Source organism: Helianthus annuus, chromosome 8 (assembly GCF_002127325.2).
Source record: "Helianthus annuus cultivar XRQ/B chromosome 8, HanXRQr2.0-SUNRISE, whole genome shotgun sequence".
NCBI classification, from domain to species: Eukaryota; Viridiplantae; Streptophyta; class Magnoliopsida; order Asterales; family Asteraceae; genus Helianthus; species Helianthus annuus.
This window is the reverse complement of record NC_035440.2, coordinates 34,017,051-34,037,185: the sequence shown is the minus strand read 5'-3', so window position 1 is coordinate 34,037,185 and position 20,135 is coordinate 34,017,051. Positions and strand designations below refer to the sequence as shown.

The 20,135-nt window shown below is 36.8% G+C and overlaps 2 protein-coding genes across 2 annotated transcripts; one reads left to right on the top strand and one right to left on the bottom strand.

Moving 5' to 3' along the window:
• Positions 1-1,020: 1,020 nt before the first annotated feature.
• Positions 1,021-8,279, bottom strand: LOC110872592 (factor of DNA methylation 2). The gene is made up of 5 exons (XM_022121410.2): positions 8,032-8,279; positions 3,839-4,059; positions 2,955-3,134; positions 2,656-2,868; positions 1,021-1,443 (listed from the first exon to the last, which is right to left on the bottom strand). The coding sequence occupies exons 1-5, from the start codon at positions 8,216-8,218 to the stop codon at positions 1,195-1,197; spliced, it is 1,050 nt and encodes a 349-aa protein (XP_021977102.1). The 5' UTR covers positions 8,219-8,279; the 3' UTR covers positions 1,021-1,194.
• A 3,351-nt stretch (positions 8,280-11,630) lies between these two features.
• Positions 11,631-20,000, top strand: LOC110872591 (AP3-complex subunit beta-A). Its single transcript, XM_022121409.2, has 11 exons — positions 11,631-12,067; positions 13,208-13,284; positions 13,386-13,635; positions 14,504-15,127; positions 15,782-15,955; positions 16,380-16,506; positions 16,580-16,689; positions 17,498-17,698; positions 17,937-18,844; positions 18,990-19,259; positions 19,323-20,000. Exons 1-11 carry the CDS (start codon positions 11,852-11,854, stop codon positions 19,693-19,695), a joined length of 3,330 nt encoding a protein of 1,109 aa, XP_021977101.1. The 5' UTR covers positions 11,631-11,851; the 3' UTR covers positions 19,696-20,000.
• The last annotated feature ends 135 nt before the right edge of the window (positions 20,001-20,135 follow it).

Sequence of the window (20,135 nt, the reverse complement as noted above, 5' to 3'; positions counted from 1 at the left end):
TTGCACATGTAGCAAATTGTTGTGTTATATAAAAGATTATAATATAATCGTAAATATCTATAAAAAACTATTATTAAAGCCAAAGCCATGGCTCAAGCTTGTAAACAAATCACGAGCTCAAAAAGAGTCGAGCGTTCGCTCTTGTAAGTTGAGCTCGGGCTTAACTTGGCTCGGCTCGGCTCGTTTACACATCTACCCACAACAAAACACTTTGAAGTGTGTGCTCCGTAAAAGAGTCTTGTATTGCATAATCTCCGCCCGATGCAAAAGGTCTTGAGATACCGGATACGGTTATTCTGGATTCAAGTAATACGAGTCTTGAGCCTCATGTGGGGTTCAGTCCGAAGAGGTGTAGTAAGTTTAACTCAAGAGGAATATGAATTTTCTTTTCTAGGTACGAAAAGGGATGTGATTATTGTCTAGTAGAGTTGAGCTCAGAGGCCTATGGCGTCCGGTCTTGAGTGTGTCATAGAGATGTAATTAAGGCGTTACCTATTGACGCCGACGTCAAAAGAGCTCTCTTCGCCATAATCCGATTTCGTCGTTTGATCCTATCAGAAAAAAGAACCAAATTTTGTATAGGGGTTCTTCATTTACATGGCCTCAGGGTTTCGGTGTGGTTCTGGTTAAAACCAACCCATGGTTAAGCTTGAAGAACCCCTGGAACTGATTGCATTTTAAATTAATATAAACCTAGATTTTCATGGGAAAGAAAGAACAGTGCTTACTTTCTGCAACCCCTGCCCCAAGTTTACATTTACATTTACATTTACATTGCCTTGTTTGTTTTATAAATCATCTCATCTTCCATGATTTAGGAGGGTTACAGGTATTTATGCGATATTGTATGTTAAGGGTTCTTAAAAATGTTTGAAATTCGGTTCCTGGTTCCGGTTCTTCAAAGTGTTTACTCACCCCAAGTAACAGGTGAAACTGATGATGTAAACACCTATGAAATGGTAAATTTTAACCATTTTGACTATTTCATTCACCCCTATGACTCTCTATTATACCCGAGCATAAATCAACAACTACTTGATGTAAATATAACTTGGCATACAAAAGTTACATCGCTTGTTAACTTCAAGTAACTACTTGATGTAAATTTAACTTACCATACAAAAATTACATCACTTGTTAACTTCTTCAAGTACCTACTAACTCTAACCTGTATGCAATAAACATAACTTAGTTTTACCGTTGACCCTCCCTTCTACGCTTAAGTGACCTGCTAGCCTTCAATTGCTGGATTAAACACTCAATAACCTCTTTAAGATTAGCTTTTCTACCCTCCTTAAAATTCCAAAGCTCCGATATTACGTACCTGCCACTCGGGTTATACTCGTTTAATTCCAGCAGTGCGTTGACTACAGCTTTGCATGCTTCCTCACCCCATTGACTTTTTAATTCCCTCAAATCGCTGTCATCTTCGTCTATTATTTCCTAAATTTCGGAGAGATGTTAGTCCAAGACAGTATTCATAACATATGTTAGTTAAAAAAGAAGCAGGTCTACTTGGTCAACCAGGGTGTATTTTTAAAGCAAATAACCTATTAAATCACTATTAAAAAATTTAGATTATTACTGTAATCATATTTAATCATATTTAAATAGCTCTGCTATCCCTGGGATAGAGGTAAGGCTTGCCTACATCCTACCCTCCCCAGACCCTATCAATAGCTCTGCTATAGGTGGGATTATACTGGGTATGGTTGTTGTTGTACTGTAATCATATTTAAACACAAATTAGTTATAAAAAAAGACTTGAATGGTAAGTGTTAAAGGTCAACCTTACATGTTTTGAAATGGGTTGGGCCGACCCACCAACACATTTTTATACATTTCTTTTTAATTCTATAATTACATATGATTAAAAGAACTATATCGTTACAAAAAGAGTGAATTTCAAGGATTGTCCTTTATCTTTATACCCATTTTCAGGCGCTGTCCTTTATGTTTAAAATTGACGTGTTTTGTCCTTTATGTTTTCATATCATACACGTTTTGTCCTTTAGGCCTAACCTAGTTAGTTTTTCAGTTAAATTTGGTCATGTGCTTTGCACATGAGGGCATTTTTGTCAATTCAAAGGTTGCAGAAGCTTTGAGCTGTAAATCTGCCGTTGAATTTACCTTTGAATTGACAAAAATGCCCTCATGTGCAAAGCATATGACCAAATTTAACTGAAAAAACTAACTGAGTTAGGCCTAAAGGACAAAACGTGTATGATATGAAAACATAAAGGACAAAGCTCGTCAATTTTGAACATAAAGGACAGCGCCTGAAAATGGGCATAAAGATAAAGGACAATTCTTGAAATTCACTCATACAAAAATAATCCAATCTTTTTAATAAAGCAATTTAGGAGGTTTTCTCGCATTTAAATATACTTTGAATGACTTTAAAGTTAAACCTCTTTGAATCTTTTAACCTGTTTTCTTTTAGTTAAATCCTTTAGCTTGACCGATAGCTCAAAATCCGTTTGATAAACATAGCCCAAAGCGACTCATTCATATAAATATGGTTCAAATTGCCATCTCTAACGTAAACTATTAATATCAATGACGATGTGCAAACATGCAATTTCAACCTGCAAAAACCCTAAAAAATGTCCACAATATGCAACAATGGGGGATGAAAGAAAGAAAAAAAGATACCTGCATTCTCCCATCTTTAACAGCTTGTTTGAAAGGATGCCAATTTGGATTATTAACTTTATCTTGCCACAATGAACTTAATTCCACCGATCTCAACTCCCAATCTTGAGCAGAGAACCTCTGCATGCACACATCTTGAAAAGGTTTTTGAACAACCTCACCCATCCTTTTCAGGCCAATTACGCTATTCGATTCCAAAATATGAGGCAAAACCTTCACGAGAAAAAAAACAAAAAGAACATATATATTATCAGTTTATCACATTACATACCAAAGATATTAAGATGAAGAAGCCTTACGTTTATTAGTTCCTTTCGGGCAGCTTGTAGCTCATTGTTGCTCATGTGTTCTCTAAGTATTAGAGTTTGATTTAAATTGTCCATATCATGCAATTCTTCCTCTTTTTCAGTCAGTCTATCTCTTAATCCATTAATATGGACCGTCATACTATAGTCGCTATCAAACGGATTTTGAGCTATCTGCATGACATTGAATACAATTGGGGAACCAAATACATCATATAATAAGCTCGGCATTAGGACTGCAAACGAACCAAACGTTCGGCGAACAGTTCGTGAACCGTTCGGTGGGAAGTTCGTTTGTGTTCGTTTGTGTTCGTTCGTGTATTAAACAAACAACAAGAAATTCCGTGTTTAGTTAAATGAACAAACATGAACAGAGGTCGCGTTCGTTCGTTTATGTTCGTGAACATTCGGTAACGTGTTCATTTGTGTTCGATAGTTCATTAGTGTTTTTAGTTTTTATATTTATTTATATACTTCAAAATTCCAACAAATTAAATATTTAATAAGTGTCAGTGTATTATATATTCTGTTCATGAACGATTGTTTGTGTTCGCTTGTTTTCATTTGTGTTCATGAACATTAGTTTGTGCTCATTTGTGTTTCATCAATGTTCGTTTTTGTTCGTTGCCTAAAATTAACAAACGAACACGAACAATTTCATTTCCTTAACAAACGAACACGAACATAAAATCTCGTTCGATAAGTGTTCGTGAACGGTTCGCGAACACATATATATTTTGACAAACGAACACGAACAAGGTCTTGTTCGTGTTCGTTCGGTTCGTTTGCAGCCCTACTCTGCATAATTTGGAAGTTGGAACCCTAACTTATTATTTCACATTTATTGTGTAACTTTCAAAATATTTAAATGTATGTACCTTTTCCTTTTCTAGGTAAAAGCTCGTGCGTTCATTATCAAGTTGCGACTCTCTTTTTTGCAGCTCATTAGCTCTTTGCTCAAGTTCTTTTCTTTGACATGCCACTTCCTCCTTTAAGTTTTCACTTTCTTGAACAAGCAAATGCATGTTACTTATTTGACACTCTAATTCACTTTTTAATTTGGCATTTTGCATTCCAATCACCTGCATCTTTCTCATTTCTGTAGTAATAAATTAAATATTTTAGTATTTTGAAGTTCCATATATGCTATCAGAAAGATCGTTCAGATGGTGGAGCTTGAAAACTTTTAACAAGCTAAAAGTAATACAAGTAACAAATAAACCATAGTTGTTAATGACGAACAGCGACAAATAGTGATAAGGTACCTATATGCTACATAGCGAATAGCGATAAATAGCAGGCGCTATTTTATAAATCGCGATACACTAGAATTTTGTTTTTTAAATTTTATATGTATATTAGGGTGGGAGTTGGCTACAAAGTCCATTTTTCCTACAAAGTGTACAAAGTCATAAAAAAAACACAGTTTCAGCCATAAAACACACTCACAACTCACAGATAACAAAGTGGAGATCACTAAAACTCCATATTTGTGGGGTTTGTGTTGTGTTTTGGATGATAAGGCTTTGATTTTTGAATAACTAACATTAATGTGTTTTATGTTGATTATCATGTTGTGTTTTATACTCATAGTTCTACGATGGTGCCCATGGCTTTATAGCCTAGTGGCATCTTGGTGGTGGGATAAGGCCTTGGGACCAATAGGTCCTGGGTTCGATTCCCACAAGGGGGGTTTTCCCATGTTTATTGGGTTTCCTCCTGAATTGGTGTGGCATTATGCCTAGTGGAGATGGATATGATCTGGTGGTTCCTCTGGTGGCACGATGATACTCCAGTGGTCCGTCAGTGATCCAAATTTACCGTTCAAAAAAAAAAAAAAAAAAGTTCTACGATGGTGTGTTTGAAGTTTTTATGGACTTTTAGGGTTTGGATATTGTGTTTTAGTGATCTTCACTCTGTTATTTGTGGGGTTTAAGTGTGTTTTATGGTTGAAACTGTGGTGTTTTATGACTTTGTACACTTTGTAGGAAAAATGGACTTTGTAGCGGAACCCCACCCTTATATCAAAATACCCTGGTATATATGCTATTTTACATGTATATTTAACAAAAACCTATAATCCAGCTATTTTATAGCTATATTTAATTTCTATTTTTATTAAAAAAAATAAGGTGTCGCTATTCTCGCTATCCATCGCTACAACTTTAATAGCGACACTATACCTATACGCTACATAGCGCGCTATAGCGATCGCTATGATCGCTATTGACAACTATGAAATAAACCAATCTTTTTTGAAGTCATATGATGCAGAAAAATATGGTTATATGTCTTGATTAGGATTCCTTAATATGATATGGACGAATTAAATTATTATTGAAGCATGAATGTTATATATTTTGATAATATGGAACTTATGACTTTCGATACATTAGTTTAAATATCAAGTTGTCACAAATAACGAATAAGCCATTATATATAAGTTGATACAATTATCAATTCACTAAGACAATATTGCCCCTTTGTAAATCTATAAATATGAAGGCTTACTCGCTAATTCTTCTTAATGTCAAACTGAAACAACACATATACATATTGTTCTCTTGTTTAACTATCTAAGTGGGAGAACAAGGGGCAGCACATATACATATTGTTCTCTTATCAAATTGAAACAACACATATATATATAGTTCTCTTATAAATATGAAGTCTTACTCGCTAATGCTTCTTGTGATCATTAAAAATTCTATACATGTAGCAATTCAAGGGGAAATTCTTCACTGAGAAAATGCTAAGGATTATCTTGAAAAGTTTGAAGAACAATTTAAGGGTCATCTAAGACGAATGCCAGCACTTTGATCTCAAAAATGTTAACCACAAAGTACGATAGTGTTAAGGGAGTTCGTGTGCGTATCTTGAAAATGAACGACATGGCAAAGAAAGTTGATTCAGTGGACATGGAAATTAGCAAAGGTTTCCTTGTTCATTTCATCATGACATCTCTCCCTTTGCATTTTAAAGCTTTTAAAATTAAAATAAATTACAATGTGTGAAAGTACAAATGGCAGACTGGCAACTTATTTGCCATATGTGTGTGTTAAAGAGGAAGAATGTTGAAAAACCAGACATTGCTCGTCTTACATGTATCAATTCCAACAAAATAAAAGGTTCTTTCATAGGCAAAGGTGCGAAAGATAGTTCGGGTTCTAACAAAGCTCCTAAATGGGAAGTACCCCTGAAAGTGTCTAGTTGATAGTAACAAAAGACATTTTCAAAGGAAATGGCTAAAATTTGAGGAATTGTTCAACAAGAAAGGCATAAATACTAGTCTAATAGTTTATGAGTCTTTTTGTAGTTCCAAAAATACTTAGTGGATTAACTCGGAACTCCTTACATAGAAGATGTTGGGAAGATACAATGATTAAAATTGGAAAGAATGGATCTTGAGGTTGAATCCATAGAAACTCTATTACTTATTTTAAAGGATTGGTTTCAAATTAATCCTAGAAGATGTATTAAATGTTTAGAAAAGCCTTAGAATTTATAACCTAACTTATATAAAAAAAAAAAAAAAAAAAAAAAAAAAAAAAAAAAAAACTATCCGAGCCGGGAGTCTCACCGGAAGCAACCTCTCAATTCTTACAGGGTAGAGGTAAGGCTGTCTACATCTTACCCTCCTCAGACCCTACCTTTGCTATTGGTGGGATTTACTGAGTATGATGATGATGATATACAAATCTATAGATTGCTATTTGAGTGTAATAAAATAGCTATTACTTCAAATACTCACATAATTGGTTATGGTTTTTTAAAAGATTGTCTTTACAAGCAATACCTAAACAACCAAATTTTCGGAAAATGAAAATATATTAAAAAGAAATTGAAGTGTGAAGTATGAGTTTGTTTGTGGCATGTAAGGCCAGGCCACAATTCACACCATAGTATACGAAATACTTAATGACCTCAACTTTTCTGATGTTACCATTTGTGTTGGGTGTATGAAGGGTAAAATGTCAAACAGGTAATAAAATAAAAAAGGTGCCGCAAGAAGTTTGGGACTATTAGACTTAATCCATACTTAAATTTGTGGACCCCTTCCTACTAGCATAAATGGATACCGCGTATTTGTTACACTTCTTGATGATTATTCTAGGTATATGTACTTGTTCCCTACACATGAAAATTTATAATCTCTTTCTTTAACCAGGGTTAAATTAGATTTCATTACATTACACATAAAAGTGCCAAACCAACAACTTACAAACAAATGACAGGTAAACGGGCAACAAGCTGCGCCACAACCCCCCCCCCCCCCCCCTGAACTGAAAAACCGATCCTACCAAAGACGAAGCGACTCTTAAGGGTCGAGAAATTACTATTCACGACCCGTTGAACCCTGTTCAGGAATTCCACAGCCTCTGGGGCTAGGGAACCAAAAGCATCAAAAGCAAATGGGATAAACACATTTAAAATTTATAAGGCCGAAGTTAAAATCAACTCAGTCGAAAAATAAAAGTCATGAAACAACGATATGTCCTTGTGACTTTCTATATGTTACTATGTTAGTTTGATTATCAAGTTGTAACAAAACAACAAGCCCTAACATATAAGTTAACACAACCATCAATTTATTAATAATTGTATTATGATCCCTCCACCGAAATATTTTGATGTCCTCTGTAAATCTACCCTCTTATGCCTTCATCATCAAACACCAAACCCAACCTTCTGAAGGGTAAGCTCCATTATTTTCTTTAATCTCGTTTTATGTCGAATCAATCAACAAGAAACACCCTATGATACCGACCAAACAATCAGACCCGAAATTGGGGCAAAACATACTACATTTCCCCTAATCATCATAATCTCCATATATGCTTCCCAAATCCAACTTAGGTTATATCACTAAACTCCAATTCCACCCCAAAATTAGGGCAAAATCAGTTCATAGCATGCAAATTACCTCCAACTTAATAAATCACCCATATACACTAAACATACATTGATCATCTAATCTACCTAAAAACACAACAAAATTCACAATTTGCAACTAAGTTCATCAGATTCACAACACAGATACCTGAAACAAAACATTTAAAAAACATAGTACCTTCAGAAAAGGCATGATTCATGCGATCTTTCTCAGCAATCATGGAATTAAGGCGGGAAGAGATGTCTTCGATGTAGCGTTCCATTTCCCATATCTTTTGATTCTTCATGTCGACTTCTCTTGCTAGATTAACAGCCAACGCACGCGCCTTTCGGACCTCCGATACCATTTTATTATTGTCCTCCATTTTTTCCGATGACTGTCTTCAACTACTAAATATCGGAAGGGGTTGCTTGCTTGTACTTTAGTTTGACACTTTTTGACCTGACATGAGCTGTTTGGGACCTTTGAGTTTTGTTTTTTGTTACTTTGGGCACTTGTGAATTGGAGAAGTTTAGTTGCACCCCTTGTTATTTTCATGATCTTTGTACTTTTTTTTTTTTAACGGCCAACGAATCATTCAAATAGGCTACTGGAGAAATTCATCACATCGGGATACACTCGCCTCCGAACCGGGGAAAAACCTCACCTAAGGCCGAAGCCCGTGAACACTCACCTGAAGGCACGACAGTGCGGTGAGGTAAAACCCGCTCAGTTCAAGGATCGAACTAGCGATCTCCACATATTCACCTAGTCTCCCATCATCACCAGGGGTCACAGAAAATAATGGAGGGGCATGAATCGAACTTGGGTCCCTTACCACTCTACCACCACCTCATTGAAATACTTGTGTTATTATGGTGAGACAAAACAAAATATAAGTGAGTAAACTTTTACTAATTAGGAAACAAAAGATTTTTTCCGTAATTCGTACTTTTTTATACACATGAATTCGTTTCCAATCCAATTAGTCTTGTTAATATTTAGTTAAGCCAAATGAAAAAATTTTAGGTAATGTAAATGAAACTGAAATGTAGATTTCATTTTTTATGATGTTTTCTCAATAAAAGAAGGATTTAGAATTGAATATAAATCATCGGCTCGCTTCTTTTTTTCTAAATACAAGGTGGTTTTGTTATTTTACATAATTTACATTCCAATTGTATTGATAATTATACCAACGAAACACGTTATGAGATTTCAAATAAATTCTTTAAAATCCAATTTCGATTTCAATTCCAATTTCATTACATTTCACAAAACGAACACTACCTAAGTAAGAGGGATTTTTAGTCAGAGACATGATCATCGTAACATAAAGATAGATAAAAGGTTGTATATTTTCCATATTTTTTTATATACGAGTGAGAATATTTTTTTTACCTAAAGATTAAAAGATAGTGTACAAGGGATTGCTTTTTTCCTTGAGCATTTCTTTTAGAAAACGGAAATATTTTATTGATTTCTAGCATGTTAGGGGTTATACGCATGCCCCACCGGCAGCAAATACATTAAAAACGCACATAAAGCCTCATCTTATCGTGCTAAAAATTCAGTGGTTGGTTTTTAATTTCTTTTTAAAAATTAGAGATTTGTTTTTAAAATTCATTAGTGGACTTCACCCAAAAATGTGTACAACCATCGAAGTACCTCGGAATATTGGTTGACAAATCCTACAAAAAAGAATACATTATGGATTATTCTTTGTAGTAAGATTTTCATGTGGCACTAGTTTAATGTGTCCACATGGTTAGTGTCTCGGGCACTCGTGCCCAATGATATCAAGATGTCGTTGTCTAAAAAGGTTCAAACAAACAATTTTTATTAGTGAAAAATAATACCCATCTTCGTTTTAGGTAGTTTGACTAGTTATGTGTAAATGAAGTGAATTTCCTAAATAATTGATGTAAACAAGTTGACATGTGGTTTAATTATGATGTCATTCAATCATAACACCAACAAGCATTATACTTAGGTTATGGGTATATTTTTACGCCTTTTAACTACACGTAGGCGTCATATTATCCACTTGACCCTTTTTCACTTAACCTCACACTAAGGAAATGGCTTAACCCCCATTAACGCCCCCTAAACTAATTAAAATACACACACACACACACATATATATATATATAGCATGTTGTATGTGTGTTTAAAATTTCCAATGCTTGATTCTCTCCCTCTCTCTCTCTCTCTCCTAGTTAACTTCTTAACACGTGAAGCTTTTAATGTCCCTTAACACCCTTCAGGAAAGGTATGACAGGTGTTAACGGATGTCAACTAGGATTAACACCTATGGGTGTTAGAGTATACCAGGTGGCCTTATGTGTAAACTTTCTATGAATAACCTATTTGACTAGTCATCACACTTATCAAATACTCCCATCAACAAAGACTTATCTGCGTCCGTGCGGGCACGCGTGAACGCAGTTAGCTGTTCCAATCGGTCTAGTGATTAGTAGGCTTACCTTGTGTATGAAAAGGGTTGTTTTCGTCACAACAAAGGATGTGGTAACAACTACAGTTACCGCACATAGCGATGCGGCTCAGCACCGCACCCTATAGATATTTTCATCACGACAAGGGACACGGAAACAACCGCGGTTACCGCACATAGCGATGCGGCCCAGCATCGCATCCTACTGACGATGTAAGTGGGACTGACACTCTGACTTAAGTGTCCAAAACAGCAAGTGGCACTGACAAACAGCCACATGTCCAGCCCACTTGTATGCAACGCTGGTGAATAAACTGACAACCACAGCAGGTCGTGGCATCACCTTCGTGACCTACGCGCCTGACATACCTGCAAGGGGCTGCACGTTGTCGGTCTAGCCACTCAATTACCCTCCTTCACTCTTCGGCTATATATACCTATCCCGGACCAGGTTTGAAGTATTGCTTTCCTGCTCTCTCTATCTCACTTACTACAAACACACACTTTGCTCTCAAGCAAATACTGATTCTCACGTTGGAGAGTGGTAACAAGGAGCACCCCCACCCCATCCTCCTTGTTACGAGTCACGGTGTGTTTCATTGTGCAGGAGACAGGTTAGCGGACGATCCAGTCGCCGATCCTCGAAAAGAAGGGAGTAACCCTACTTGACGAGACCAGTGAATTAACCTCCCCGGTTAACCGCTGTTTCATCAATACCCACTTTCTTTTGCCTGTTCTCTCAATCTCGAACTTTTCCGATTAAAGTTGGTTAAACCTTAACATCCCCTTGAATACATCATCCAAACTTTGTTTGTAATCAAGCTTGCTAGATGATGCTCTATGTGTCCCGCTCCGTTACTCCTCCCTGGCAGGCGAATCAAAACTTACAGCGTCGTTAAGGTTAATTTGACAACGGGCATCCAAAAAAACTTGAAAATAAAACTTAAAAGTTAAAACAAATAAAAATAAAAATATGAGTTAAGTGTCATTTTAGTCCCTGTGATCTGGGCCATTTTACTAGTTTAGTCCAAAGGTTTCATTTTTTGTCTGTGGGTACAAAACCGTTGTCATTTTAGTCCACTGGGTTAACTTGATCCATTATTTCTGTTAACGAGAAGGACAATTCGGTCATTTTATATAGCTGAATTGCCCTTCTAGTTAACAGAATTACATATAAAATGACCGAATTTCCCCTCTCATTAACAAAAAAAATAGATAAAATTAACCTAGTAGACTAAAATGGTAACGATGAAACCTTTTTAGACCTACAGATAAAAATAAAACCTTTGGATTAAGCTACAAAATGGTCTAAACACATGACTAAAATGTAATTTAACTCCACTTACAACTTTAGAAGTTACAAACCCCTCCTCCCCCATCCCCCAAGTCTTCTCTGCCGGCCTATCTCACCCCCTTCTTAACGGACTGGTGAAGAAGAATCAATCGAGGATGCAATTGTTTCTTCAGATGCAATAAAAACAAATAACCCTTTTCTTCTTCTCAAACATCACTCTCAGATAACTCGAATCAGACTCCGGTGAGATCCAAATCCGATCAGGTGACATGTTCACACAATTCAGCACCACCGCTGAGAACTTTAGCAAGGCTTCAACTATGGTCTTCCGGATCGGCACTGATGCTCATCTATACGACGATCCTGACGACGTCAGCATCTCTCCTCTTCTCGACAGCAAATTCGACTCCGAAAAATGCGAAGCTCTTAAACGATTACTCGCTCTCATTGCCCAAGGCCTTGATGTTTCCAATTACTTCCCTCAGGTTCATTTCAATCTCTTAATTATCTTCCTATGTATGCACAACTCATCATTATTCATACAAATATCACTAACTTTCATCTATCAATTAGGCACTCCGCATTCTACACAAGGTTTCTATGATCATAATACTTTAATTCTATCAAATAAAGGGCATCTAATCATACTTTTCCAAGGCGCAAAGACTGAGCCTTGGGCCTCAGTGCTAGGCGCTTAAAAAACAAGGGTGACATATTATAAAAAAATACAGTTTTTAGGGGTTTAGACATGATTTAGGCTAGGTTAGGCTGATTTAGGTTGATTTCAGGTTTTTTTAGGGCTGGTATAATTGTTTCAGACCTGTTCGACGATTTTTGGTCGAACTTGGCCTGAAAATTAGGTTGATTTCAGGTTTGTTTAGGGCTGGTATAATTGTTTCATACCTGTTCAAACTTGTTCAATGATTTTTGGTCGAAACTTGGCCTGAAAAATGCGCCCAAGTGCCGAAGCGAGAAGGTTGCGCAGGGCCAGACAAGTGCGTCCAGGCGCCTGGGTTTTAAAAAAGCGCGTCTAGAAGCGAGGCGCACTAAGGCGCTCCTCAACGCCTCATGTCACCCGAGGCGCACGTGGCACGCCTTGTGTACTTTGGGTGTTTTTTATGTATTAAAGTGTTGCACTATAGGTTTTTTGGTTTGTACATGTAGGTAAAATCATATATAAACCTTATTTATAGCTAAATATTGGATAAGGGCTGCTAAAAACCTATGGGACATTAAAAATACTTATATAATCTCCTTGCGCCTCGGGTATGAAAAGCCCACCGCTTTTGCTCTTCGCGCCTCGGTTTTAGACCTAGTCGCTTTTGTGCGCCTCTCGCTTTTAAAACCAAACTAGGCGTGCTCACTTGGGGGTTCGAAAGTGGGGCTTTTGAAGCGAAGTGAGAAGGTTGCGCTGGGCTAGAAAAGTGCACCTAGGCGCGCGCCTCTACATTAAAATCGTTTTGTTACAAACGTACTTTGATCTTAGCAAGAAACCTCTACATGACTACTGTAAACATAAATCCTCTATATAGACTTACCATGCTCTTTAAATGTCATAGTTTACCTGCATTTTCAGTTCAGAAATGTTCGCTTCTTATTATGTATGATTTTTTCTTGGTTTACAGGTTGTTAAGAATGTTGCATCTCAGTCGTTGGAGGTTAAGAAGCTTGTTTACTTGTATTTGCTTCACTATGCTGAAAGGCAAGTTATTTATAACTAAATATCACTTATATTTTTTTTTTGTGTTAGGCATACAGTTATGCACATTTGATCATATATATATATATATTTTCTACTATCAGGCGTCCGAATGAAGCGTTGTTATCAATTAATATTTTCCAGAGAGATTTGGGGGACCAAAACCCATTGGTGAGGGCTTGGGCACTGCGCACAATGGCTGGTATTCGCCTGCATGTGATCTCACCCCTTGTTCTGGTGGCAGTTAGAAAATGTGCTAGAGATCCGTCCGTATATGTGAGAAAATGTGCTGCCAATGCTCTCCCAAAGCTCCATGATTTGCGTCTCGAGGAAAACGCTTCAGCAATCATTGAGGTTAGTTTAATTGGGTTGCCATTCATTTTCTAGGGCAAATCACATGGAAAGTAACCTACATAGGTTTGATTTTTCTGTTAAAGGTTCTTTACTTTTTTATGCAAGCCATTCAATCTTATAATATGTTACTAGGGCTGCAAACGAACCGAACATTCAGCGAACAGTTCATGAACCATTTGGCGGGAAATTTGTTTGTGTTCGTTCGTTCGTTAACACGAACAAGAAATTTCGTTCGTTTAGTTAAATGAATAAACATGAACAAACGCCCGTTCGTTCATTTATGTTTGTGAATGTTCGGTAACATGTTCATTTATGTTCGCCTGTGTAAGATAGTTCATTAAGGTTTTAACTTTTATTTTTTACTTATACACTTCTAAGTTTCCACATATAAATATTACTGTAGCGTAATTTTTAGCGGGATCTACGTAAAGTATGTGATAAAAGATGCCGATTTATTCAAAATTTAATATATGTTCGTTATCGTTCATGAATGTTTGTTTGTTTTCATTTGTGTTCATAAACGTTCGTTTGTGTTCGTTACTTAAAGTTAATGAACAAGCACAAACGGACACGGACAAGCTCATTTCCTTAATGAACAAACACGAACATAAAATCTTGTTCGTTAAGTGTTCATGAACAGTTCGTGAACACATTTATTCCTTAACGAATTTGTTCGGTTCGTTTGCAGCGCTATATGTTACAGCTACTGTTACCAGCACATGTCAAGTTATGTTATGTTATGTTCAGAAACTGTTTTCTTTTTTATGAACATACATATGGGTTCTTGGTTCTTAAGAAAGATAGAGCTTTATGAACATTCTTTTTTAATTCATAATGGTAGTAAATGTATTGTGTCGGTTCACTGCAGATTATCGGAATTCTCTTAAACGATAATTCCCCTGGAGTAGTTGGAGCTGCTGCTGCCGCATTTGCTTCCATTTGTCCAACTAATTTACCTCTAATCGGTAGAAACTATAAACGACTATGCGAAATTCTTCCAGACGTAGAAGAGTGGGGCCAGATCATCTTAATCGGGATTCTTCTCCGTTACGTTAGTGCAAGACACGGGCTTGCAAAAGAATCTATAATGTCGTCTTTATTGCCTAACATATTCAGTAACGAAAAAAGTTCAGAATCGGATACCGATTATTTCGAAATAAAGAAGACGTACGAAATTGGGATTCAGGATCCGGAGTTAGTAGCTACGGTATCCAGGAGTTACCTTGCGGGACCAGACAAGCAATTATTAAATCTGAATGATTCAGATGTGATATCACCTGATTATATTTCTTCACGATTTACGTCATCGAAAAGTGACGAAAATGTTAAGCTTCTGTTACAGTGTACTTCACCGTTGTTATGGAGTAGGAACAGTGCAGTGGTGCTTGCTGCTGCTGGTGTGCACTGGATTATGGCTCCGATGGAGGAAATTTCGAAAATCGTTAAACCTTTATTGTTTCTCCTGAGATCATCCGATGCCTCAAAATATGTGGTACGTTTTTTAATATTTGTCTAGTATGTTCTAACGGCGGGTTCGAAACATAGATAAAAATAAGCAAATCACAAACTTAACGATAAAAAAACCATGTCACGACGGTATATTCGAATGTCACTGAGAAGTTACGTCGTTTTATATGAAAACCAAGTTATTCGAACAAAATTTACACCAAAGCGTATTTAAAGATTAACACGACGGACACACATTACATCGCAGTGGTGTATTTAGAGGTGAGCGCCAAGCGGTTTAAAAAATCGTTTAAAACAACTGGTCGGTTTAAAAACAAAGTTACGAAAATTTACGTCGAAACATAGATAAAAATAACTCGCGTAGAGCGTTGATATAAAAAACGAAACCCACAAAAAAGTCACGTAATAGAAAAGTTTGTTAAAAACTCAAGAGGATAACTTTATTGAAGTTCAAGGGTTGTAGCTTAAACCCGGCTTAAGAAAAAGAAAAAAAAATTAACTTTATTAAAGTTGAGGCCAAATGTTAATCGCATTAAAGAAGAGGGGGTGCATTTGAAATTTAGGCACTAAAAAAACAAAAAAAAAATGTTGTAGTTAAACACCCAAAATTGTTATATTTTATAATATTATCATGCATTCATGTATTTTACTGGTATCAGTATCCGTTATTTAACTATAGGTTCTCTGCAACATTCAAGTCTTTGCTAAAGTGATGCCGTCTCTTTTTGCTCCAAACGTCGAGGATTTTTTTATAAGCTCGTCTGATGCGTATCAAGTTAAAGCTCTAAAACTTGAAATTCTTTCTTCCATTGCTACAGATGCATCAATCTCGGTTATTTTTCAAGAATTCCAGGTACATGTCAATTATTGTTCAGTTGCATACTTGCATTAAACCCCAATGTTTTCAGGACCGGACGTCTAACCGGTCTCTTTTCTTGTCCATTGGTCGGGCTAGTCGAACCGGTCAGATCAGATGTAAGAACCGGTTATGCTGTAAATGTTATAAAAATAAATAGGCTGAAATTCTAAAAATTTAATCAAAATTCGGTTCAACTCTTAAAAAATCCAGTTCGACCACCCGGTTTTTTCGTTCCGGCCGCCGGTTCCCGGTCCAACCGGCCGGTTTGACTAAAAAATGGTCTGATAGGGTGAACCGGACTGGTCAGACCCCCGGTCCCTGGTCCAGCCGGTCTGGTCCGGTTTTCAAAACATTACCCGTGCTTATTTTGTTATTGTTGAATAGAATATATATTTTCTTACTTTAAGAATATTTGTAGGATTATGTGAGAGATCCCGACAGGAGATTTGCGGCAGATACGGTTGCTGCTATCGGTCTGTGTGCTAAGAGAAATCCTCAAGTAGCAAACACTTGTGTGGAAGGATTGCTGGCTCTTACTTCCCCTAGTTAGTCATCAATCGTTTACGTATTTTATTTGAAATTTCCCGTTTTGAACTTAAATCATTTTAAAACTTGCAGAAACCGTTAATAGTACCTCTGGATCCATGGATGATGAAGCAGTGGTTTTGATCCAAGCAATTACATCCATCAAAGATATCGTAAAACAGGATCCACTCAGTCACGAGAATGTACGTTTCTAATATAAATTAAAGTTTTTTACTTGATTATGATGATATCGTTATGGTTCTAATGGTGTGGTTTTGACCCATTGACTTACAAATGGGTCGATATAAGTTGTGTATTATCTCTAATGGGTAAATTTTAAATAGTTAGCTTCAAAGAAAGCGGGTCGAATCGGCCAAGCTGGTTGAAAGTTATCCAAAGTGTATTTTAAATGCATAAAACCTCCTAAAGCTTTTTGTGCAACAAATTAGATTATTATTATTGAAATAAGAGTAAAGTGCCATTTTCGTCCCTGAGGTTTGACCAGTTTTGCGACTTTCGTCCAAAGGTTTGTTTTTCCGCATCTGGATCCAAAAGGTTTGAATTCTTGCCATTTTCATCTGGCTCGTTAACTCCATCCATTTTTCTCCGTTAAGCCAGAAATGCCCCTGACGTAACGGAGAAAAATGGATGGAGTTAACGAGCCGGATGAAAATGGCAACATTTCAAACCTTTTGGATCCTGATGTGGAAAAACAAACCTTTGGACAAAAGTTGCAAAACTGGCCAAACCTCAAGAACGAAAATGGCATTTTACTCTTGAACTAATTTTGTAATCATATTCGACATTCTAGTTATACAAAAAACCTAACAATAATTGGACAAAAGGTATTTTGGGTTAACCAAACCCATCTTGCCACCTGTTAATGGCCCGTTTTGACGCATTACCCAACCCGCCTATTTTGCCACGATATTTAGTTAGGTCGTACCTTTTATGATTATATTAAGGTTGTCATGCTAATGCAATTAGCTAACTCATTGCTATCTACTACAGGCTATTATTATTTTGATTCGGAATTTGGATGCAATCAAGGTTCCTGTGGCCCGTGCAATGATTGTTTGGATCGCAGGTGAATATAACTCTATCGGCAATATCATTCCGAAAATGGTACCCGTGATTCTACGATTTCTAGCTCGAGGCTTTCCTTCTGAATCCATTGAAACAAAATACCAGATTCTGAATGCTGCTGTTAAGGTATGATGTACTAAATAGCCCTTTTCAATAAGTTTTAGAGTAAAATACCATTTCCGTCCCTGAGGTTTGGTCACTTTTGCGACTTTCGTCTAAAGGTTTGTTTTTCCGCATTTGGGTCCTCATGGTTTCAATATTTTGCCCATTTCGTCCAACTGACTAACTCCGTCTAAGTTTTATTAGCAGAAACAATGATATGAAATATATACGTTTCCTTATTCAAATGCGATTTCTGTTGCAGGTTCTTTTGAATTCTAAAGAGGAAGATTTTCACACTGCAAAAAGCATACTAAACTACGTGCTCGAACTCGCGAAATTTGATTTAAACTATGATGTTCGTGACCGGGCCCGTGTTTTAAGAAAACTTTTGTCATGCTACTTTAGTTCTAGCGGACCAGACGAAAAACCCGACAATAATGAAATACGCCTTTTACTCGCAGAACATGTTTTCGGGGATAAAACTAAACCGTCAACCAAAACGGTTAATAACCGATTTTACCTTCCAGGTTCTCTTTCGCAAATAGTTTTCCATGCAGCTCCGGGGTATGAACCTCTTCCCGAGCCTTGTAGTTTGACCGAATCTGATATGGTCAAAGGGCTCGAGGAACCCGCTCAGGCTGAAGCAGATGATTCCGATGTTGACTCCGGATCGTTGAACGAAGAAGGCAGTTACTATTCAGAAGATTCCGTCACTACTTCAACTGGAACCAATAACGAGAGTGCTGCAAGTGAAAGCAACAATAACGATAACACCACTGATCCGTTAATCAACTTCTCTGATGTCGGTAAACCGCATGAAGGAACTAATGATCTTAGTGAATTGATGTCGAAAGGAGCTTTGGAATCATGGTTAGATGATAATGATAGTGATAATGATAATCGTGGTTCAAGTCAAAATGTAGCTGAAAGGATTCCGTCAGCGAGAATTTCGATCGGAGATATTAGTACGATAACTAAACCTAAAGTATACACACTTTTAGATCCAACATATGGAAATGGTTTGAAAGTAGTGTATAAATATTCATCAGAAGCTTCAACAATATCACCGTCACTTGTAAGTGTTGACACTTTCTTCGAAAACTGTTCTTCCGACCCGATGTCGAAATTATCTATGTCCAATGAAGATTCAGAATCGTCGGACCAAGGAAGGTATATATATTTATCTAATATATATAATGTTTTATGTAAATTCGAATGCTCCGTTGTGATATATTTACTTCTATCTATATCTATATATATCTATATTCTATATCTATATAATAATTGAAAATCTTTTGTTGAAATTGGTGTGCAGTTCTTTGGGATCTCAAAAGGATGAACCAGCTTTTGTTCCAATGGAAGAAATTACCGTACTTGAACCTGGTCAGACTGTTAAACGAGTTATTCATGTTCACTTTCCTCATCATCTTTTACCGTTGAAGCTCATATTATGGTGTAATGACAAAAAACACCCCGTTAAATTGCGCCCCGATATCGGATATTTCATAAAGCCTCTCATGATGGATCTAGATGTTTTCTCACAAAAAGAATCCCAACTCCCCGGAATGTTTGAATACACAAGAAGGTATTTTTATTACAGATGTGCCATCACCATTTTTTGACTTCAAACTAATTTACACTTTAACAGATGTTCGTTTACCGACCACCTTGCTGAGGTGGCCAGTGATGACAAGGATGGTGACGTGTCATCAACAAAGGATTCGTTCCTGATCATATGTCAATGTTTAGCATCGAAGATGTTGAGCAACGCCAATCTTCATTTGGTATCTGTAAACATGCCTGTGGATGCGAATCTCAATGACGTGTCGGGTTTGTGCTTACGGTTTAGTGGCGAGATACTTAGCAACTCAATTCCGTGCCTTGTGTCTGTTACACTTGATGGTAAGTGCTTTGAACCGTTGAATGCTTCGGTGAAAGTCAACTGTGAAGAAACCGTGTTTGGTTTGAATCTGCTGAACAGAATAGTAAACTTTTTAGCTGAGCCTCGGTTGACTAGTTAGGTACATATAAATGTGGGTTCCTAAAAGGCGCCGTTTTGTGGATTGTTATTCTGAGGAAACCGAAAAGATTCGGCAAAATAAAGGAATCTCAACTTTTAATAGAATCGGATCAGCTTGTGCAAAGTATGAGTGGGCTTCATGTTCTTGAGTGATTTTTTTTTGTTAAAGATTCAATCTTTTGATACTGGCTCTACTGCTATAAAATTGAAAAACTAGCGTTGGTGTTGTTTCTTTTTGTTATACAATATCACATTGTACATATTTTCTTTTTGTGTGGATATGCCAAGATGTATGATGGGTCAAAATCTGGTTATGGGTACTTGAATTATAGATATAGGGTGTGTATTTACATATATGAACTATCTAGAGTGAACAATAGTGTATTTGTGAACGGAGTGAACAAATCCTAACCATTGATTTACATCAGCAAATCGTGAAAT